This window comes from Salvelinus sp. IW2-2015, linkage group LG14 (assembly GCF_002910315.2).
Source record: "Salvelinus sp. IW2-2015 linkage group LG14, ASM291031v2, whole genome shotgun sequence".
Taxonomy (NCBI): Eukaryota; Metazoa; Chordata; class Actinopteri; order Salmoniformes; family Salmonidae; genus Salvelinus; species Salvelinus sp. IW2-2015.
The window spans coordinates 28,334,328-28,358,053 of NC_036854.1; the positions used below are offsets into that span (position 1 = coordinate 28,334,328).

Genomic DNA, 23,726 nt, shown 5'->3' on the forward strand with positions numbered 1-23,726 from the left:
ACTGCTATATTATGTCAACTTACAGTGTTACTATGACTCTATATTATGTCCAACTTCCAGGTGTTAATGACTCTATATTATGTCAACTTACAGTGTTAATGACTCTATATTATTTCAACTTACAGTGTTAATGACTCTATATTATGTCAACTTACAGTGTTAATGACTCTATATTATGTCAACTTACAGTGTTAATGATCTATATTATTTCAACTTACAGTGTTAATGACTCTATATTATGTCAACTTACAGTTGGTGTGAGGTTATATTTTCCTGACACCAAACTCCGAGGGCCCTCACCTCCTCCCTGTAGGCCGTTCTGTCGTTGTTGGTAATCAAGCCTACCACTGTAGTGTCATCCGCAAAACTTGATGATTGAGTTGGAGGCGCGTGCATGGCCACAGCAGTCTGGTGAACAGGGAGTACAGGAGAGGGCTCAGAACCACCCTTGTGGGGCCCCAGTGTTGGGATCAGCGGGGTGGAGATGTTGTTACCTTACCTCACCACCTGGGGGCGCCCGTCAGGAAGTCCAGGACCCAGTGCACAGGGCGGGGTCGAGACCAGGGTCCGAGCTTGAGACGAGTTTGGAGGGTACTATGGTGTTAAAAAATGCGCTAGCTGTAGTCGATGAATAGCATTCTCACATAGGTATTCCTCTTGTCCAGATGGGTTAGGGCGAGTGTGCAGTGTGGTTGCGATTGCGTCGTCTGTGGAATCTATTGGGTCGGTAAGCAAATTGGAGTGGGTTCTAGGGTGTCGGTAGGGTGGAGGTGATATGGTCCTTCACTAGTCTCTCAAAGCACATTCATGATGACGGAAGTGAGTGCTACGGGGCGGTAGTCGTTTAGCTCAGTTACCTTAGTTTCTTGGGAACAGAACAATGGTGGCCCTCTTGAAGCATGTGGGAACAGCAGAACTGGGATAAGGATTGATTGAATATGTCCGTAAACACACCAGCCAGCTGGTCTGCGCATGCTCTGAGGACGGCGGCTGGGAATGCGTCTGGGCCTGCAGCCTTGCGAGGGTTAACACGTTTAAATGTTTTACTCACTCGGCTGCAGTGAAGGAGAGCCCGCAGATTTTGGTAGCGGGCCGTGGTCAGTGCACTGTATTGTCCTCAAAGCCAGCAAAAAGTTATTTAGCCTGTCTGGGAGCAAGACATCCTGGTCCGCGCTGGGCTGGTTTTCTTTTTGTAATCCGTGATTGACTGTAGACCTGCACTCTACCTCTTGTGTCTGAGCTTGTTGAATTGCGACTCTTATTGTCTCTGTACTGGCCTTAGCCTGTTTGATTGCTTTGCGGAGAGAATAGCTACACTGTTTGCAATGCGGAACAGCTATTCCAATCCGCGTGATCGAAGCAGTCTTGAAGCGTGGAATCAGATTGGTCGGACCAGCGTTGAACAGACCTGAGCGCGGGAGCTTGTTTGTTTTAGTTTCGTTTGTTAGGCTGGAATCAACAAAATGGAGTCGTGTCACTTTTCCGAAAGGAGGGCGGGGGAGGGCCTTATATGCGTCGCGGAAGTTAGTATAAACAATGATCCAGGGTTTTACCAGCCCTGGTAGCACAATCGATATGCTGATAGATTTAGGAGGTTTTGTTTTTAGATTAGCCTTGTTAAAATCCCCATAGCTACGATGAATGGCTGTGATTATAATCGAGAGAATTCCCTTGGTAGATAATGCGGTCGACATTTGATTGTGAGGAGTTCTAGATCAGGTGAACAGAATGACTTGAGTTCTGTATGTTGTTTATGATCACACTACGTCTCGTTAATCATAAGGCATACACTCCCGCCCTCTTCTTACCAGAAAGAATTTATGTTTCTGTCGGCGCGATGTTCGTGAAGAAAACCAGCTGGCTGCACGCGACTCCGTTAGCGTCTCTTTAGTTAGCCATGTTTCGTGAAGCAGAGAGACGTTGCAATCCCTGATGTCTCTTCTGGAATGTTACCCGTGCTCGGATTTCATCAACCTTATTGTCAAGAGACTGGACATTGGCGAGTAGTATGCTAGGGAGTGGAGCGCGATGTGCCCGTCTCCGAAGCTGACCAGGAGACCGCTAACGTTTGCCCCTTTTACGGCGTCGCATAGGGTCGCCGGCTGGATCAGATCCATTGTATTGGGTGGAAGGAAAACACTGGATGGTTTCAGGAAAGTCTATTTCCTGGTAGGACGATGGTGAGTTGACGTTAATCGTATATTCATAGTTCCTCCGACTGGTATGTAATGAACCTAAGATTACTGGGTACAATGTAAGAAATAACACATAAAAAAACAAAATACTGCATATTTTCCAAGGAACTGCGAAGCAGGCGGCATCTTTGGTCGGCGCCGGAAGTTACAGGGCCCAGATTTAGGGGCTTCCGTTGACCCACATCAGTCCCTACCTTTCTGTCCCTCAAACCGTTGGATCCCGGGCCGCAGTGAAGCAGGAAGGCTGGTTGACCGGGTGCGCCTACGGGTCCGGGAGGAGGTGGGATCATCAATGGAGTGATACATTCCATTTTCTCCCTTTTGACCTGTGGATGAAAGAACAAATGTCCATGAGAGGACAAAGAGAGGAGGGTCATGTGGGTTAAGCTGCTGTGTCAAAGAAATACAATTACTAGAGGAGAAAGCTTCCCAGATCAAAGGCAATAGCATGTCGTACTAGTAATTCTATTTATATGGCTGTTTCAATGACATTGTCCCTACTGATGCTGGATCTACTGCTTTATAAAAATGTTCATTCTGCCATCAATCTGTATCACTCATGTTTTATGTTAATTATGCTGGTGATGGTCATTTCATGAGGAGCTGACCTGCAACTCCTTGCAGTCCCTTGGTTCCTTTGGGTCCTGTGGGCCACATGTTCCTGTGTGGAACCGGAGTGTCCTGGGACCCATCATCCCGAAGCTCCTCTCTCACCTGGGCGACAACACAAGTTTGGGGTTAATTTGAATTGAGGTCAGACAATTCAGTAGTAAAGTGAAATTCCAATTCAATGAATGCCATCCCTTTAAATACAGTGTACTTGATTTAGAATTTTCTCGACAGACTCATAATATATTGAGAGAAGGGGTCATAGAATATTAGGGATCAATGACAGAAAGCCATACAAATATTGCATATTGTATATTTTTTCAGCACCAATTGGTAGATTACCTACTTCATAAACTGGTTTGGAGAGCCTTTCGCAGAGAATATATTTGTGAATATTTCCTTGAACACAACTTGTCATTTCAACGTTCGATAATTGGGTAATATTTGATATCAATGAGGTTACAAATCTATATTCTCCCTCTCAAAAGACACGCCAATAGTTAGTTGACTTTCCAATCTGTTACCACTGAGCTTTCAACCATCGAAAGAGCACAACCAAATTCCAATGGAAAAACCATGTCTGATTATTGGTTTAGTTGTCCACCAAAGTCTATCACTGCGCTTTCAACCATTTTAAATCATAGCAAAGTTCAAATGGGAATACAATGTCGATATTTGTTTATCTATTTTATACAACAGATTCAAGTTATCATGTGCTTAATCTATAGGTGTTAATGACTCTATATTATATGAACTTACAGTGTTAATGACTCTATATTATGTCAACTTACAGCAACGTGTCAATATTAAGCCAGTGTACATGGTGGAATCAATATGTATTAGACTGGCATGCAGTTAAATGGATTTGACCTTCATACCATTAGCCATACTGTGCTCGGTTTAATACGGGCTATTTCAACTACAAAGGTCTGTGTTTATTTTGTTAACTTCTACTAATACCCAATACATGAAAAATATTGAAAAAGTCATACTATAAAAGGGTTAGACGAGTAGCCTCAAATGTAAAGAACTTTCCGTTAACATAGTTTAGTTACTATAGTATGTACCACATTTCCATAAGTTTCCCTGGAAATGTGGTTGTTTTTACTCACATCTTTAAATTGCACCAGTCCTAGATGCCCTAGCTCATTGATGCAGTTGTGAGCTGACTCAGTTTGGAAAAACAGCTGGACAAGACACATCTCTTCACTCCGAAAAAAGGACTCCATATTTTAGTCAAACTTGTCCTGATTTGCCTTAGGTAATCCTATAACAAAACCATGTGTTGTGGTCTTGGAATAAGAACATTCACAGCAAGCACCTCACATTTCTGATACAGGCTAGACTACCCTTCAATGTGTCTTTTGAAGGGCAGCCCAAACATGAAATGGAAAGAGTGGTTGTGTCATCGGGATCAATAATGACACTGCTGCTGTGGTACTCACCAACACCACATGATATACTGTGCCGTATAAGGGCTGAGTGAGCCATAGAGATTAGCCATTTAATAAGCCATTGAATAAGTAAGCCATGTTATAAACCACGTTATATGCCATGTTATAAACCATGTTATAAGCCATGTTATAAGCCATGTTATAAACCATGATCAAAATCATGTTATAAGCCTCTAGTGAGGCTACTCTTGAGGCAAACTGCTACTGAAAGACAGTGCCATAATAATCAGTGTTTTTAATATAAAGACAGTGCCATAATAATCAGTGTTTTTAATATAAAGACAGTGCCATAATAATCAGTGTTTTTAATATAAAGACAGTACCATAATAATCAGTGTGTTTAATATAAAGACAGTGTCATAATAATCAGTGTTTAGAATGTAAAGCTTTTTAGAAATGGTATAATTGTGAATCTGGGATATAATTTGTTAAGAATAACATGACTTGGAAATAATCAATTGAACATGGATTGGTAAAATGTATATCTGTATTCTCCATCTGCCAGATATAGGCTACCCCTTATTTTCTGATCTGTGTAAAATAGCACATAAGGCCTGCATCTGAAGATTTATTTTTATTTTTAAMAAAAAATAATTCTAATAATTCTAATTTCTTTAGGCTTAATTGTCTTAATTTCCATGTTACAAAATACAGTTTAGATTTAGGCTGTAACCTCCGGCTGGTCTCATAGGTGGTAGGCTTTATACAGGATTAGTAACTGTCGCGTTATAACGTGTCCTACCAGGGTACAATCGGAATCCCCTCCCCACACATATTTTATTTATAAGGGGTTATATTGCCCCTCCATCGCAAAGCGTGCTTCAATGATGGGGGTGGTCTCGCGTCATGTGATCCCCAAGCTTCACCGAAGTCCTTTGTTGATGGTGATACACAAAACCTCACTAGGACATTGTCTGGGTAAATTGCTACAACAACACAATATATTTTCGCCTTTGCTGGGATTGTGTTGATGAAGGAGGGACATTTTAACCAAGGATATTTTCCGCTGGGATAAAATAGAGAAAGGCAGGCACGTCAAAGGTAAAGGCGACAGTCAAAATAGCCCATGATCGCACACCCTATCTGTACGACGGTCAGTCGAGCGACCAGTAGAGTCAACCCGACATTTGGTTTATGCAATTTGTGTGCTAAAGTCCGAGATAATGGTGTTTTTCTATGGCTATCCTGGGAGAAAATCCCCTTTCTGCGTTGGAGATGAAACCTTCTTTTAGCCGTGGGTGAAACCGTTTGCAAATAACATCGCGTTTTGTTCGTTGGGTGTCCATACACATCTGGTGGATTCGTTGGAATATTTCTGCAATTTGAAAAAAGCATAGGTTAGGAAACATAGGAAACGACAGTGTGTCCATTCTACACAGCATTGTAAGCATCATGTCCAGAGGATATCCCCTCTCATCTCACGGACCCTCCGCAGGCCGTTTTCTCTCCTTGGTCCTCTGCCTTTTGGCCGTCTCTACACTGCATGGAGCACAAGCTTCATACTCTCAGAGCAGCGAATGTGTCTCAGGAAAAGGCAAGGGCTGCCTAGGTGAGTATCAACACATTTACTTTATCAGTTCACTTTGACAAAGCAAGTTCTTATAGGGAAATAATTTGGGTTTATCAAACAAATTGTGTTTTTGCTACATAGGACCCTGGAGGTAGGTTATCCTCCTTGCTGAATTAACGCTGCTCGGTAATTGGGCATCCTTGACCAGCAGACAAAGAACATCATGCTCACTTAGTCTGAATTAGTCGGAAATACGGCACTGAGTGGCCCTGCTTCATACGCGGAATCACTGTGGATCAATGCATGTTTTTTGAGAAATTAGATTGGATATGCCTATGTGTATTTGGGGGATGCCTCGATCTGTCCCCTCTGGTGAGGTGCATGCAGGGAAATAATTTCCATCTGTGAACCCCACCCTGGATTGTCCTGCTCTCTTTGGTTGTTTCATTATTAAATGGAAACTGCCAGTGCTCAGTTTCCTGGTTAGGAGTAATGACTTTTGTTTGTATACAGTGTCATCATTGGTCAAATTGGGGGGTGTGGTTCCACCATCAGGATGATCTGGATGGAAGACAACATTCAGTGTGACTTTCAATCAATCACATTTATTTATAAAGCTCTTTTTACATCATCAGATGTCACAAAGTGCTTATACAGAAACCCAGCCTAAAACCCCAGACAGCAAGCAATGCAGGTGTAGAAGCATGGTGGCTAGGAAAAACTCCCTAGAAAATCCAGGAACCTAAATCAAATCAAAATCAAATCAAATGTTATTGGTCACATACACATGGTTAGCACATGTTATTGGGAGTGTAGCGAAATGCTTTCGCTTCTAGTTCCGACAGTGCAGCAATATCTAACAAGTAATATCTAACAATTCCACAACAGATACCTAATACACACAAATCTAAGTAAAGGAATGGAATAAGAAAATATAAATATATAGATGAGCAATGACAGAGCGGCATAGGCAAGATGCAATAGATGGTACAAAATACAGTATATAATGAGATGAGTAATGCAAGATATGTAAACATTATTCAAGTGGCATTATTAAAGTGACTAGTGTTCCATTTATTAAAGTGGCCTAGGAAGAAATCTAGAGAGGAACCAGATTTGACCTATGATTTGGCCTATGCTTGATGACATTAGAGATGAATGGAAACACAATGTGGATATATTTCCACCCTCTACCTAATCCCAATTGCCCTGAGTGTTCCCATAGCATCTGTTTTAAATGGAGGCCTATATGTATGGTATTCGTTAAGTAACCTAGGGTTTTACTTTTCATTTCAAAGCATTCCGATTTATAAAGAAGAGCATGTCGGCATAGCTTTCCTGATAAAACCAATAGTCGTTGTTTTCCTCGTGTTAAGCTATTTGTTTACTTTCGCTACTCACCCGATTCACTTCCTTCAATAAACAGAGCCATTCCTTTTCCCCGTGGTACTGGTTGTTCTTCACTGCACATGAAAACAACCTATAATTGGGTGCTGATCAGGCTCAGAAAACCCCATAGCAGATGTGACCTTAGCAACCATAAATCTCCCAGATATAAAGGGTAAAATTCCTTTCAGAATTGAATGGAAAATACAAGCACCATATTTCCTGCCGGTGTGTTTATCTTTTCCATGGTTTTCAGGTTGAGGCATTTAGCTGGATCTAGGTCACACAACTGATAATGTGGGACGTGGATTAAGCTTGACCTGACATTAGACTACTTCTAAAAAAATATCTGACAAAATTTACATTTTGGAGTTAACTGTCCCTTTAAATACAGTGAATTGTGGCATTTCCCCACTTTCTCACTGAGAAACACAGATTTTATTTGTCAAAGCATGCATTGATTGGGTTGAATTCAGTGGAAGCATGGTTGTTGTGAACCTGCACTGCTGCTCTGCTGTAGCCGAGTTGGTAGAGCAGGGTGCTTGCAACAGCAGGGTTGTCCGTTTGATACCCCACAGGGGACCAGTGAAAATAAAATGTATGCACTCACTACTGTAAGTCGCTCTGGATAAGAGCATCTGCTAAATGACTAAAATGTCTCTGAAGAACAAATATTGGTAAAACAGCAATAATTACCATACTTACATTACTAATGCTTCTATAGTGCTGGTCAGGATCAATATTGTTAGACTGAATTCTAGGCCTGGTCCTGCTCAAATAAAACAAGATGTTATTGGTCACATACACGTGTGTAGCAGATGTTATTGCGGGTGTGGTGAAATGCTTGTAAATGCTCTCTGACTACTACAGTGTTTTGAAGACGTCTGATCCTATACAGTGGTGCTATTTCTTGATTACAGAGGAGTTTTAGGTCAGGACCCGTATTTAAATCGTCTAGCTTCAGGACCCCCAGGGCGTGACTTTAATGAGGAAATTAGCTGTTTGGTCAATAGTCCTTTATGTACAGGGTGACTGAGATGGGGGATAGCTACCTTTATAACAGAGACTGGGACCATTGGTTGAGTAACATTTTTACATTTGAGTAATTTAGCAGACGCTCTTATCCAGAGCATTTTACAGTAGTGAGTAGAGGTCGACCGATTAATCGGAATGGCCGATTAATTAGGGCCGATTTCATTATTATTATTATTTTTTTTTTAAATGTTTTTTAACCTTTATTTAACTAGGCAAGTCAGTTAAGAACACATTCTTATTTTCAAATACGGCCTAGGAACGGTGGGTTAACTGCCTTGTTCAGGGGCAGAACGACAGATTTTTACCTTGTCAGCTCGGGGATTCAATCTTGCAACCTTACGGTTAACTAGTCCAACGCTCTAACCACCTGCCTTACATTGCACTCCACAAGGAGCCTGACTGTTATGCGAATGCAGTAAGAAGCCAAGGTAAGTTGCTAGCTAGCATTAAACTTATCTTATAAAAATCAATCAATCAATCATAATCACTAGTTAACTACACATGGTTGATGATATTACTAGTTTATCTAGCGTGTCCTGCGTTGCATATAATCGATGCGGTGCGCATTCGCGAAAAAGGACTGTCGTTGCTCCAATGTGTACCTAACCATAAACATCAATGCCTTTCTTAAAATCAATACACAAGTATATATTTTTAAACCTGCATATTTAGTTAATATTGCCTGCTAACATGAATTTCTTTAAACTATGGAAATTATGTCACTTCTCTTGCAACAGAGTCAGTGTATATGCAGCAGTTTGGGCTGCCTGGCTCGTCGCGAACTGTGTGAAGACTATTTCTTCCTAACAAAGACAGCCAACTTCGCCAAACGGGGGATGATTTAATGAAAGCGCATTTGTGAAAAAAGCACAATCGTTGCACGACTGTACCTAGCCATAAACATCAATGTCTTTCTTAAAATCAATACACAGAAGTATATATTTTTAAACCTGCATATTTAGCTAAAAGAAATCCAGGTTAGCAGGCAATATTAACCAGGTGAAATTGTGTCACTTCTCTTGCATTCATTGCACACAGATTCAGGGTATATGCAACAGTTTGGGCCGCCTGGCTCGTTGCGAACTAATTTGCCAGAATTGTACGTAATTATGACATAACATTGAAGGTTGTGCAATGTATCAGGAATATTTAGACTTATGGATGCCACCCATTAGATAAAATACGGAACGGTTCCGTATTTCACTGAAAGAATAAATGTTTTGTTTTCGAGATGATAGTTTCCGGATTCGACCATATTAATGACCTATGGATCGTATTTCTGTGTGTTATTATGTTATAATTAAGTCTATGATTTGATAGAGCAGTCTGGTAGGCACCAGCAGGATCGTAAGCATTCATTCAAACAGCACTTTTGTGCGTTTTGCCAGCAGCTCTTCGCAATGCTTCAAGCATTGCGCTGTTTATGACTTCAAGCCTATCAACTCCCGAGATTAGGCTGGTGTAACCGATGTGAAATGGCTAGCTAGTTAGCGGGGTGCGCGCTAATAGCGTTTCAACCGTCACTGAGACTTGTAGTAGTTGTTCCCCTTGCTCTGCATGGGTAATGCTGCTTCGAGGGTGGCTGTTGTCGATGTGTTCCTGGTTCGAGCCCAGGTAGGAGCGAGGAGAGGGACGGAAGCTATACTGTTGCACTGGCAATACTAAAGTGCCTATAAGAACATCTAATAGTCAAAGGTATATGAAATACATATCGTATAGAGAGAAATAGTCCTATAATTCCTATAATAACTACAACCTAAAACTTCTTAGCTGGGAATATTGAAGACTCATGTTAAAAGGAACCACCAGCTTTCATATGTTCTCATGTTCTGAGCAAGGAACTTAAACGTTAGCTTTCTTACATGGCACATTGCACTTTTACTTTCTTCTCCAACAATTTGTTTTTGTATTATTTAAACCAAATTTAACATGTTTCATTATTTATTTGAGGCTAAATAGATTTTATTGATGTATTATATTAAGTTAAAATAAGTGTTCATTCAGTATTGTTGTAATTGTCATTATTACAAATACATTTTAAAAAATCGGCCGATTAATCGGTATCGGCTTTTTTTGGTCCTCCAATAATCGGTACCGGTATCGGCGTTAAAATCATAATCGGTCGACCTCTAGTAGTGAGAGCATACATTTTCATACTTTCTTTGTACTGGTCCCCCACAACCCTGTAGTTGCAAGTGACATAGTCTACCAACTGAGCTACACAGGACTGCCTATCAGTAACAGACTGGTCTATTGAGAAGAGGAGCTAATTGTTAGGAATGGCTGATGATAATATTTGGCCTGGAACTACTTTGCCTCCCATTTGTTCAAAGGTTGGGTTATTAGCCCCTGTGGCGCGTTTACCTGTCTCAAGCTATTGGATTAGCAGCATACTATTGTCTTCCTGTTTTTAGACCTTCTCTAACAGAGAAGGTCTTGGGAATAAGACTCTTGGGAATAAGATAACATAAAGCTCCTATTGCAGATCATGTGTGTTGAAAATGGTTCTCTCTCATGGGGACTGGCAACGAGAACAGAAGGGAACTTCAGGTCAAACCTCAGTGCAGTATGATTCCTCCATTCCCATCACCTCTCATTTTCTCTCTCTTTCTTTCCCTCTCTCCTATGTTTCTCTTCCTCTCTCTCTCCGCATCTCTCTCCCTCCCTCCGTCTCCCCCCCCACCACCCTCTAAATCTCACAGGCCAGGGTTTTTTCCAATGTGCTGTTAGTTGATAGGAAGGCTAGGAGATAATGCTGTTGACCCCAGGAGGATGTAAATGGCTGCAGTCCAACCTGCCTGGAAGGCTGGGAAGGCCTTCTCACTCCTCCATTACAACTCTGTGTTTACCTTTCCTCCGGAGTCAAACACTCTCCCTCAGGGTGTCCATGAACCTAGAGTTGTTCTAGTACAACAATCATTTCCCACTCCTGCTGTAGTTATCAAAGCTAGGGAAAAAACTAAATATACTGCAACTGCATGTCAACAGGGGGAATTAAACAGTTTACTGAAAGCCTACGGGTTGTACAGCACTGGCTTTGTTTTCACTAAATATCAGGATTACATAACACATAATTCCGTACACATTGTGATGGCATACCTGGCTCTGTGCTGGTAAGCCTACCGTGGCTACCTGAAATCCTCATCAATCCTATCCGTGATGCTTCTTACACATAATGTGCTTCAGCTCCTGATTAAAGATTCTCACATTGCCTTCTCCTCCAATCTTTTCTGGTCAACTATCTAGGTCCCTGTTGATCGTACTTGGCTTTGGACTCCCGTGATCATGTAATGCCAAGGCATTTGTAAATGAGGTCCGAATGACTAGTGGCTAAATTTCTCAGTCCGGTTATACTGGGCAGAGACAGTAGCACAATGCACATTGCACTGTCTTTCTCAATGTGTAGCTAAGCTCTCTCTGTACCAGATCTCTCATTAGTAGACCCATTGACGAAGTGATGAGATTACTACTATTGATGTGTTGTGGTGAAGCAGTCCGGTGGCTACGTGCTGCTAGCGACCCGCATCTTCGCTCTTTTAGTGCCATTGATTTTTGCTTCTTCCTCTGATAAATACTGCCCAGTATGAGAGATGTTCAAGTGTATTTCTGGCTAAAGGGGAAGCTTGTTATTGGCTTTGGAGCTTATACAAGTGATGAAAGTCATTACTGGAAGGAGTGTCTGTGAACTCTTGAGTTGCAAGGAGTTAATTAACTTTGGTTCATACTGGATTTTAGCCTGGAATCCTAACTGATTTACTCCGTTTCATGGTGAAACAAAGCATATTGATTTGGATTCCAGGCTAACTGTATTTAAGGTAAGATACAAATGAGGGAAAATACTGTGTTTGTGTACAAATTTGAGTGGGAAGTTGAGGGTGTGTTATGGAACATGAATTATACAAGCATAGCTATACAGGGTTTCACACTATTTCATATACTCTTAGTAAAAATAGAGCTTAGGCTCAATTATTCATATGTTATTCTCAAAGATAGAAAAGCTATATCACATGGATACTAGTAGCCTACACTAGATACATTGTCAAAAATATTTAGATGGTTTTATTGTAACCTGGAAAATATATCTCTACTTAATCTCTTTGTAAAACAATGGTATTTCACTGCCTTGCTGATAGGAACACCTTTCTGTTTTACAGATGCATCTGAGAAGAAGAGTGACCTGAGAGTGTGTGATGCTGCAACATGTCGTTACGGGGGAACCTGTCGAGAAAACGGGGCTGACCTGAAATGTGTCTGCCAGTTCCATGTAAGTAACACAGTGGGYAAAATGTTATCATGTTCTCTGTTGTGAAATAAGACTGCCATCACTATGAGCAAGAAAGCAAGCAGGAATGGTTTATCCAAATGTGGCACAACCCTTTGCCATCCGTTAGCATTGCATTTGCTTATAAATTATTTCTGAAGTCTATAGGCATTAATAATGTTATATGCGCTTTCAGGTTCCTGTCCTCAGAAATGGTAAGGTCTAGGCTACGATGGTTCAGTAACTCTAAAATCCTACCATTACCCGTTGTGTTCCAGTGCTCTAAGAAGTACATCTCTGTTTGTGGGTCCAACGGAGACACCTTCCAGAATGAGTGCTTCATGAGGAGAGCAGCGTGCAAGCAGCAGAAGTCCATATCACAGGTCTCTGAAGGGGCCTGCTCTACAGGTGAGTGTCAGGATGCAGCAGAAGTCCATATCACAGGTCTCTGAGGGGCTGCTCTACAGGTGAGTGTCAGGATGCAGCAGAAGTCCATATCACAGGTCTCTGAAGGGGCCTGCTCTACAGGTGAGTGTCAGGATGCGCAGAAGTCCATATCACAGGTCTCTGAAGGGGCCTGCTCTACAGGTGAGTGTCAGGATGCCGCAGAAGTCCATATCACAGGTCTCTGAAGGGGCCTGCTCTACAGGTGAGTGTCAGGATGCAGCAGAAGTCCATATCACAGGTCTCTGAAGGGCCTGCTCTACAGGTGAGTGTCAGGATGCAGCAGAAGTCCATATCACAGGTCTCTGAAGGGGCCTGCTCTACAGGTGAGTGTCAGGATGCAGCAGAAGTCCATATCACAGGTTCTTGAAGGGGCCTGCTCTACAGGTGAGTGTCAGGATGCAGCAGAAGTCCATATCACAGGTCTCTGAAGGGGCCTGCTTCTACAGGTGAGTGTCAGGATGCAGCAGAAGTCCATATCACAGGTCTCTGAAGGGGCCTGCTCTACAGGTGAGTGTCAGGATGCAGCAGACAGATCACTTTTTCCTCTCTCTAAACTGTCCCTAGTCATTGCCTTATTACTCATTTAGATTAAGCTGAAACTAACTCATTTTCTATGCTCTAACTCACAGATGGCAGTTCCGGATCGGGTGACGGAGGTATAGTGCTGTAACTTGGTCTTGCTTCACTTTAATAAGTTGGACTTGCCAACCCATGTTACAATGTTACAGAAAGAGCTTGCTAAAAGAAAAGCTTTGCAAATCCAAACACTAATGGAACAATATTAACTTTGTTGACAGCTAACAGCACATTTTTATTATACTCCTTTCCTACAGATGATGAAGGATCAGGCACAGGCAGAGGGAAAAAGCCTACAAAATGTGGCACCTGCAAGTTTGGAGCAGAATGCGATGTGGACTCTGAGGATATCTTGTGAGTACTTTCTTCTGGAATTATACCCTTTACAGAAAGACTTCACGGTATGTTGCCTATAAAATAAATCAGGCTATGTTTTTTAGAACCTAATTCATACAGGCCCATTTTTGCCACATCCTTTCCAGGAAAAGCTTTCACCATCACAAAGAAATCCATTATGTTTTAGGCAGGTCCTAAGAAACATTATAAGACTAATAAAATGTATTTTTATAAGATTAGAATGGCATATTTTGAGTTGAATTATATTACTGGCCTGTGCATCCTATAGGATACATGGCTGTGCCATGCACATGAAATCAAGTTATTTAGTTCAGTAAACAGACAAGACTACCCTGATCACAGTAAACACACATATATTTTACAGTAGGCTAAGAATATAATTAAATATAACAGAATAAAATACAAATAATGCTTTTCCCATACAACTTGCATCACACAACGACAGCGTGTGGAACTGCTGTCAAATAAAAAAAGGTGATATTTTGAAACTGAACCCATGCTTTTATTATCCACGTTTTGTATTTTTCCTGACCTCACTCCGCTTTGTTAGGGAGCAGGTGTAGTGTCTTACATTGAGAGTATCTTCATCACCATACCAAAATAATATCTATCTATTGTATATTTTCAAAAGCATGTGAATTTCATGTTTATATTTCACAAACTCTGCAGGCTTTTGGAGTTGCTCGAGCAAAATAATAGACCTACAGTTGATTTAGGCTACATTACAGCATGCTAAATGTTTCTGATCAGTGATAGACCTACAGTTGATTTAGGCTACATTACAGCATGCTAAATGTTTCTGATCAGTGATAGACCTACAGTTGATTTAGGCTACATTACAGTGTAACGGATGTGAAATGGCTAGCTAGTTAGCGGGTACGCGCTAATAGCGTTTCAATCGGTTACGTCACTTGCTCTGAGACTTGAAGTAGGGTTTCCCCTTGCTCTGCAAGGGCCGCAGCTTTTGTGGAGCGATGGYTAACGATGCTTCGTGGGCGACCGTTGTTGATGTGTGCAGAAAGTCCCTGGTTCGCGCCCGTGTCGGGGCGAGGGGACGATTTAAAGTTATACTGTTACAACAGCATGCTAAATGTTTCTGATCAGTGATAGACCTACAGTTGATTTAGGCTACATTACAGCATGCTAAATGTTTCTGATCAGTGATAGACCTACAGTTGATTTAGGCTACATTACAGCATGCTAAATGTTTCTGATCGGTGATAGATGAGCTATACCACCTCCACTTATCTGCCCAGCCAGAGAATTAACCAAATATACAGACGGATGGATATTCAGTGAAGCAAAATCACATTGATTGATTTAGACAAGTCACAGGATTTTGGTCAGGAGAAGGCCTAGGCCACTAAGCGACTGTGAGTGAAGAGAAAAATGATCCACTTGTTAAGTTACATAACATGCAGGCAAAATGTTCTGACCAGTGCTAATGAATGAACCAACTAGACAAGGTGATCATGAGCAGCACTCACCTCAACTTAGCTAACATTTCCACAGCCTAATTGTTGCCTAACTAATATCCAAACGGAGAATATTATGACATTAATTGATCTCCACACTTGTCTCAAAGCAGCACAAAACGCTGCTGAAATAGTTGCTATTGCTTCAAATGTATTATAACAATGAGATGACTTTTGGAGTTACAGTAACCAATAATTTGATGCCTTCAATTGCATTAGCCTACTTTATTCCAGTATTTTCTGTCATTCAGTAATATTTATTCCCACAGTAATTATTTATGGATCCATCCAGTTGTGGTTAAGAAACCAGTGTGTGTGGTGACATGCCTCGCAAAGTTTACAACTGCCAGGAGGATAGTAGTAACGGGCGCTGCCTAGCAACCAGAGCATAGTGCGCGCCAATGCCGCCTCAGCATTACGGCTACATTTCATACTAAGCCATAGGCAGAACTTTATCGCAATCATGGCTAGGTCGGTTTGCGGAAATAAAAGTTTRGGCTTTGATACCGGCAACACTGTTCAGATATAAAGAAAAGGTGGAAAAAAGTTGGTGGGATGCTAAAGTTGTTGGAAAAACGTATTGGTTTTAAAGGTATGTTATTGTGCAACCAGTAGTTTCTGAAAGGGGGACTTCTTTATTTGGGTCCCAATTATCTGAATCCTTAGCGACCGCTAGTCCTCCTTTCAAATCTTCTGTTATTTTCTCCATATACTGGGGTCCTGGGTTGTCACATTCCATTCCGTTTGATTGATGGTGTATGTTTAGAGCTTTTAATGTTGCAGTGTTCATACAGTGTTAATACAGTGTTAATACAGTGTTCATACAGTGTTCATACAGTGTTTAATACAGTGTTCATTACAATGTTCATACAGATTTTCATACAGTGTTAATACAGTGTTAATACAGTGTTCATACAGTGTTAATACAGTGTTCATACAGTGTTCATACAGTGTTCATACAGTGTTCATACAGTGTTCATACAGTGTTCATACAGTGTTCATACAGTGTTCATACAGTGATCATTAAACAGATGTTTATATAAAAGTTTTCTTCGACACCCAGGTGCATGTGCAACATTGACTGCAGTGGCCATAATGACAACCCGGTGTGTGGAACAGACGGAAACTCCTACAGTGCCCCCTGTCACGTAAGAGAGGCATCGTGCTTGAAGCAGGTGAAGATTGACGTGAAGCATCTGGGGAGATGTCCAGGTAATGCCACATTTTCATCTTAAAATCTAATTTAGAAGCATGTAATTTTATGTCCAATTTACTGCATTTACCCTGCATTGCATTGCATTATTATATTGTATTGTGTTATAAAGAGGATTATTTCAGGGGGGGAAAACATTGGGCTTTCGATGGATTTCATTTATTTTTCACAGTCTCAAGGAAAGAGAACAAATCACAATTTTTAGTGTAGATGATATAATGCCTTCATGTTGAATACAATGTCCTAGATATCCTCCCCTGTGTTTCTGTTGCCAGTCCTGATATTCCTGATGCGTAGTGTGTTAATATAAACATCCCTCCTTCCAAGTCATGACTTTCCCCTGCATCACTCTACACAGCCAGTAAACTATATGATGGCTAGTTAATGTCAAACTCTGATGCCTCTGTTGTGAACACAGGAAGGGCAATTCAAATATGATCCCCACTCCAATTGGTTGATCGATTCTCACTAGGACCGTGCACTATGCTATGCTACAGTATACGGTGATGGCTAAGTCTATTAGGTTCACCCCTACTTACAACAGCTTTGTACATGGGGATAGCTAAGTCTATTAGGTTCACCCCTACTTACAACAGCTTTACACATGGGGATAGCTAAGTCTATTAGGTTCTGTGAGGGAAATTTCTGTTAAACCTTGCTGATGCTTGTATACTCAAAGATCTTTCCTTAAACTGAATTGCTTAAGGCATTAAGGTTGAGATTGTTAAAGAAACTTGATCACATAAGATAGAAATGTGTGTGCACTAATATCGGCCTGTTTCACCCTGTCTTGTGTGTTCAGTATAGGAACCTAACTAGGGAAGTAGGTCCCTATGGTTCGTTCTGTGRGCACAGCCAAGAGCTGACCGGCGTGACCTATGGTTTCCTATTAGTCAGAAGAGAATGAACTGGTTCCTCTTAATCTCTGAAAGCAGAGCAAAGTGTTGTATCCCGCACACCATTGATAAAGCTGTTGTCCTGGTATTAGCCTGTTGCTGAGRGAATGGTTGTGTATGTGTAGGTGTGTATGTGTGAAACCATCTATCATCTGGGCAGACAACAAAAGGTGCTTGCTGGCTAATGTATGAGGAACTATGTCTAGAGTGATTTCCTGTTTCTCCACACATGTACACACAGATCACGTGTTTTGTATATGCTTGCATAAGACAGCCTGATTATATAAGGTTCCTGCACTTCTTGTGTCATTGAGCTCTGACCTTCCACCTCAGAGTGTAGGGTCGACCAGCTCCAMTATTGCAATTCTTAACAAAAATAAAGGTTGATTGTTTGAAGAAATAACAAGGTCTCTCTTCATTAATTAGAATTTACACGACAGTTCATTCCTACTTATAACAGCTTTATACATGGTGATAGCTAAGTCCTATTAGGTTCACCCCTACTTATAACAGCTTTAAACATGGTGATAGCTAAGTCTATAGTTCACCCCTACTTATAACAGCTTTATACATGGTGATAGCTAAGTCTATTAGGTTCACCCCTACTTACAACAGCTTTTTACATGGTGATAGCTAAGTCTATTAGGTTCACCCCTACTTACACAGCTTATTATACCATGGTGATAGCTAAGTCTATTAGGTTCACCCCTACTTATAACAGCTTTATACATGGTGATAGCTAAGTCTATTAGGTTCACCCCTATCTACAACAGCTTTATACATGGTGATAGCTAAGTCTATGTTTCTCCATTCTTATTAGAAAATCAGTTTAAAGCCATTTCTCCAATGTAGTTCTTTATCTGAGTGCGATGCCATACCACACAAAAAATGTCCCTATTTGAAATTTGTCCCAAAATCTAGATCTAAAATATCAATTTACACAAATAATGAACTGTTTTGTCCCACATATGGAATGAATCTAAACTTGAATAGAATGCATCCCACCGTGGAAACCTAATAACTAGTTATGGCTGTTCCAATATTCCTATAGTGGGATTTCACATTGTATACAACCATGGTGATATTATTGGCAACCATGGTGATATTATTGGCAACCATGGTGATATTATTGGCAACCATGGTGATATTATTGGCAACCATGGTGTTATTACATTCATTCCCAGATAGTAATTGTTGTGCATAGCCTGATATGTGTTTTAACAACATTTGTCATGTGACCCCTATGTACAGTACGTGTCTATCTCTTCTTAAATCAGTTGCGAGGCATTTCTGCTGACGGTGCAGTTGGCCAATTGTTGCAGGAGGGCCATTAAATGCAGTGAAGCTGAAGCATGCCTGTGTCACCCTACATCCCAACAGGCCAAATTCCCCTCAAGTTAAACCCAGCCACTCACCACTTATCTGTCATTTGTTTCATTTGGTAATGCAAATGAGCATTGCAAATGATTCCATGCATTACAATAACTGTCTGTCAGAGTTACCAGCAGCCTCCTACGGCGACTGGCCAAAATAGAAACCCGCCATACCCCTCACATTGTGTCTATGGTCGTCTTATTGTCAATGAGCATCCTAAACAGTACTGTAGGTTATTAATTTGTTATAGAAATGGTAGGTATCTTACTTGTACAAAATCCACATCATATAACTGGTTTGTTGATCAACCAAATTTATTTTTATGATGATGCTAGCTTACTGCAATTGCAAATGTTGGACATGTACTATATTAGAGTCAAAATAGTATTTCTATTCTATTCTTGAGGTGGAGCTGAAATGCATGTAAATTACTATCTCTATCAAGCCAGCACTGAGTAATGGGATGAGACCATAATGTGACCGTGCCACCGCTTGCTCCAGGCATAAAAATAATGTGGGGGCAGTTTTCAGGCCTCTTATGATCAGTCGTATAATCCTTATGATTACGGTTCTCCAACTCCAAGAACATAGAGCTGGAACACTGATTCCCTGAGTCACTCCAATTCAATTTCTCTTCAACTTCTTACAGTAGAAAAACTATTTCTAAGGTAGCCTAATGAATTATTTCACATTTAAAATGCTGCTATCCCTTAAAGGGGAAGTAGATAAAGGGCCTTGTTGAAATAKTGGGCGATACTGGGTCTGTGTTGCACTCACAAATATGTGTCTTGTTTTCAGAAAAAGGGCAGAAAAAAGACAAAGACGATGGTAGCAAAAGCAAGACTGATCTTTTTGGTAAGGTTGCTCCCATTTACCACACTCCGTTATGATGTTGTTATGGTAGATGATTTATCTCTCAGACCACGGTTCATGTTGTCTATATGGGAATAGTGATGTTATGCTGAATATTACAAATAATATTTCTGCTCGACGATACATTTCAGTTATATTTGATTTGCAAATGATGACAAGGCCTAGCTCACTCATTAAAATGTATATAAACAATATCAATGACCGCGATTTTCTTTATACCTTTAAAGACACGGCAGACATAGGGGAGGATAGAGCTTATGGAGAGATCCCCACCCCCTGCACAGAGGACTACGCCAACTTCTGTGAACACGGCCAATGTGAAATCAAGTATAGCATCCCCACGTGCCGGTAAGATAATGTGGTGTCCTTTTTTTTTTACTTACCTGCATATCGTCGCTGTCGAATGAAAACCTTGTAACTACATTTTTACAAATGTAAACATTTATTCAAAATAGTGTCTTATGTTTCATAATTGTATGTTTGTTAATGGGAAAATATGACTGTTTTTTCTGTTTTGAAGATGATGTTTTCATCTGACAGCAACGATGTGTTCTGTGTGTCTTTTTTCTTAGTTCATAGGTAATTACTGTGTGTGTGTCATTTCTTAGTGAACACCTGGTAATTTCTGTATCATGAGATTAAGTGCTACCTGGTTGCTTGACTTCTCAGGTGTGATTCAGGCTACACTGGCCAGCAGTGTGAGGAGATCCAAGACTTCAACATCCTGTACGTGGTTCCCAGTGGACAGAAACTCCACTACGTTCTCATAGCGGCCATCATCGGAGCCGTACAGATCGCCATCATCGTCGCCGTTGTCATGTGTTTCACAAGGTGGGTGTGTTCTCCAAAGTGACCTATGTGATCTTATTAGCACATTTCTGATAGGCTTATAAAAGACAGAAACATGTAATCTGCTTATGTCATTTTTGTAAACAACATACAGTAGCATGATTTTGCAAGTCTTTTGGAAGACACTACGCCAAATGTGTGTCACTTGACAAAAGTGTATTCATACATACTATGCTAATTTTGTAATTCATTTCATATGTCTTTAAGTTCTACAGTTCAGAATGCTGTACTTTGAGGTGCAGTCAAAATGTAGAGTTTGTTTTTATTCATTTTTTTTCCTTTTTAAAATAGGAGGTGTCCCAAAAACCAGAGGGGACGAAGATAAACGCAACACCTGGGACATTTTCCCTCTGGGACATTTTCCCCTGGGACTTCATCCAGGATGATGTAGCTGTTTGTTATTTTTTTATTTTAATGCATTTTGGATTGCACCTCATGGATCGCATTTTGATATCTGTTGTTTTGTGCCTCCTTTATTTTGAATGGACATTTATATATTTTTTTATAATGGGGCCTTATTTTTCTCTCCTCTATGGACATATGCAGCTCTTGATGCTTTTTTTGTCAGACTGCTGCATTATAATTTTTTTCAACGGGCAGAAAAAGGACAGCTATTTTTATCTGATCATCCAATGTTTGCAAGGTGGTGGTGGTGGTAGCTTTAGGCACACAAACCTTGGACACCTAGCTTCAGCTTTAGTGACTTTCTCTCAGTACATTTTACTTCTTTGTTTATGTTTTGTTTTTACAAAATTCAACGATATACCAAATGCAGTTTTCTATAAATGAGGTATAAGCTGATGTGTACAGTTTGTTTTGGTTACTTTTCAATATACCATTCCGGGGATGGAACACTTTTTCCCACTAGGTACTAATTTAAATGTTTTTATATATAATTTGTCGTTTTTGATGTTCTGATGTTGTTTGTATTATTGTTAATGAAATAGTTGTAAACATATTTGATTGTAGATTCTGTATATTGCATGAGCTGTGAAAATGTGTTTAGTGATGTCGTTTGTGGTATTAAAATATCTGTGTTCCAAACACTCATGTTGTCTTCATATGAGTACAAATAGTTCAATTACAGAACCAGAATAAGTCTGTAGTTATATTCATGTAATGTTATTGTGAGATTGTAATATTGTTACAGTAATAATGGGTTAATGTCAAACCCGACTCATTTTTCAGATAGAGTACATAACACAATATTATTACATATGTGCATATTACATAATACACACAATATTATTCTGATTCTGAGAACTACACTGGTTATTGGGTTACTTGCAGTGCTGGGTAAGCTACTCTGAAAATATAGTTTACCAAGCTACCAATTACTTCACACTGGAAGAAGTTAAGCTAGCCTAAAGCTCCCCTTAAGAAAAACATAGTTTACCAAGCTACCAATGACTTCACACTGGAAGAAGTTAAGCTAGCCTAAAGCTCCCCTTAAGAAAAATATAGTTTACCAAGCTACCAATGACTTCACACTGGAAGAAGTTAAGCTAGCCTAAAGCTCCTCTTAAGAAAAATATGGTTTACCAAGCTACCAATGACTTCACACTGGAAGAAGTTAAGCTAGCCTAAAGCTCCCCGTTAGAAAAATATAGTTTACCAAGCTACCAATGACTTTACACTGGAAGAAGTTAAGCTAGACTAAAGCTCCCCTTAAGAAACATATAGTTTACCAAGCTACCAATGACTTCACACTGGAAGAAGTTAAGCTAGACTAAAGCTCCCCTTAAGAAACATATAGTTTACCAAGCTACCAATGACTTCACACTGGAAGAAGTTAAGCTAGACTAAAGCTCCCCTTAAGAAACATATAGTTTACCAAGCTACCAATGACTTCACACTGGAAGAAGTTAAGCTAGACTAAAGCTCCCCTTAAGAAACATATAGTTTACCAAGCTACCAATTCCTTCACACTGGAAGAAGTTAAGCTAGCCTAAAGCTCCCCTTCAGAAAAACATAATTGACTTAACTAACGTTACTTTGAAAAAGTAGTTCACTACATCCAAACTACTATGTGATAAATTATCACATCAAATTCTGAAATGTCATAGACTGCAAATTGCAATAACAGATCACTCTGCAGTTTTTTTTGCCCATTTCACCTATTAAATACCAAAACTATGATTCAAGTAAGAAATCGGCAGGTCTGCTGCTGAAACCGTGATTCGGCAGGTCTGCTGCTGAAACTGTGATTCGGCAGGTCTGCTGCTGAAACTGTGATTCGGCAGGTCGGCTGCTGAAACTGTGATTCGGCAGGTCTGCTGCTGAAACTGATTCGGCAGGTCTGCTGCTGAAACTATGATTCGGCAGGTCTGCTGCTGAAACTATGATTCGGCAGGTCGGCTGCTGAAACTATGATTCGGCAGGTCTGCTGCTGAGAATTAAGGGAAATTCTAGTCTACATAACCCATTTTTATTTTATTTTTTGCAAAAGAAAATATGTAGTTCCAGTAGTTAGCTACACCGCAAAATAAGTAATTAACTACTGAAACCACTACCAAGATTTTAATTGAGTTAAACTACCACCAAGCTACTGCAAAATGTAGTTAAATTACTAGTTGAACTACATGTAGTTCACTACTCCCCAACACTGGTTACTTGGTATTGTAAAAAGCCATAACATTTGTGACCTCAACATTAGAACCACAGTAAACACAAGAACCCAGCAGAGGTAGACAAAGCCACTTATTGTACAGTGTCTCTGTCATACAGTGCCTTCGGAAAGTATTCAGACCCCTTGACCTTTTCCATATTTTGTTACATTACAGCCTTATTCTAAAATTGATTAAATTGTATTTTTCCCTCTCATCAATCTACCCACAAAACCCCATAATGACAAAGTAAAACCAGGATTTTATAAATTTTTGCTAATTTATTAAACCTAAAAACGAATATATCACATTTACATAAGTATTCAGTTCATTTGCTCAATACTTTGTTGAAGCACCTTTGGCAGCGATACAGACTCGATTGTTCTTGGGTATGATGCTACAAGCTTGGCATACCTGTATTCGGGGAGTTTCTCACATTCTTCTCTGCAGATCCTCTCAAGCTCTGTCAGATTGGATGGGGAGCGTTGCTGCACAGCTATTTTCAGGTCTCTCCAGAGAATTTTGATCAGGTTCAAGTCCGGGCTCTGGCTAGGCCACTCAAGGACATTCAGAGACTTGTCCCGAAGCCACTCCTGTGTTGTCTTGGCTG

General features: G+C 40.4%; 2 protein-coding genes across 2 annotated transcripts in view; one reads left to right on the top strand and one right to left on the bottom strand.

Annotated features, from left to right (window-relative positions):
- The window catches only part of si:ch73-173p19.2 (V-type proton ATPase 116 kDa subunit a 1), a 16,028-nt gene extending 11,910 nt beyond the window's left edge, over positions 1-4,118 (bottom strand). The window contains exon 1 of the mRNA XM_070446605.1: positions 3,917-4,118. Coding sequence (XP_070302706.1) covers positions 3,917-4,033 — 117 coding nt within the window. The 5' untranslated portion in view covers positions 4,034-4,118. The remainder of the gene's footprint in view (positions 1-3,916) is intronic.
- A 957-nt stretch (positions 4,119-5,075) lies between these two features.
- On the top strand, positions 5,076-21,556 carry tmeff1b (transmembrane protein with EGF-like and two follistatin-like domains 1b). Its single transcript, XM_024000407.1, has 10 exons — positions 5,076-5,807; positions 12,344-12,453; positions 12,729-12,858; positions 13,527-13,553; positions 13,731-13,827; positions 16,369-16,517; positions 19,587-19,643; positions 19,889-20,009; positions 20,331-20,492; positions 20,802-21,556. Exons 1-10 carry the CDS (start codon positions 5,651-5,653, stop codon positions 20,833-20,835), a joined length of 1,044 nt encoding a protein of 347 aa, XP_023856175.1. The 5' UTR covers positions 5,076-5,650; the 3' UTR covers positions 20,836-21,556.
- Positions 21,557-23,726: the final 2,170 nt, after the last annotated feature.

What these genes read in the sequence shown, in the direction of transcription:
- tmeff1b (XM_024000407.1), top strand. Translation starts at nt 5,651, where the DNA reads ATGTCCAGAGGATATCCCCTCTCATCTCACGGACCCTCCGCAGGCCGT. An exon ending in GTGGACTCTGAGGATATCTT is followed by an intron (nt 13,828 to 16,368) that starts GTGAGTACTTTC and finishes TTCGACACCCAG; the next exon opens with GTGCATGTGCAACATTGACT. An exon ending in GTTGTCATGTGTTTCACAAG is followed by an intron (nt 20,493 to 20,801) that starts GTGGGTGTGTTC and finishes TTTTTAAAATAG; the next exon opens with GAGGTGTCCCAAAAACCAGA.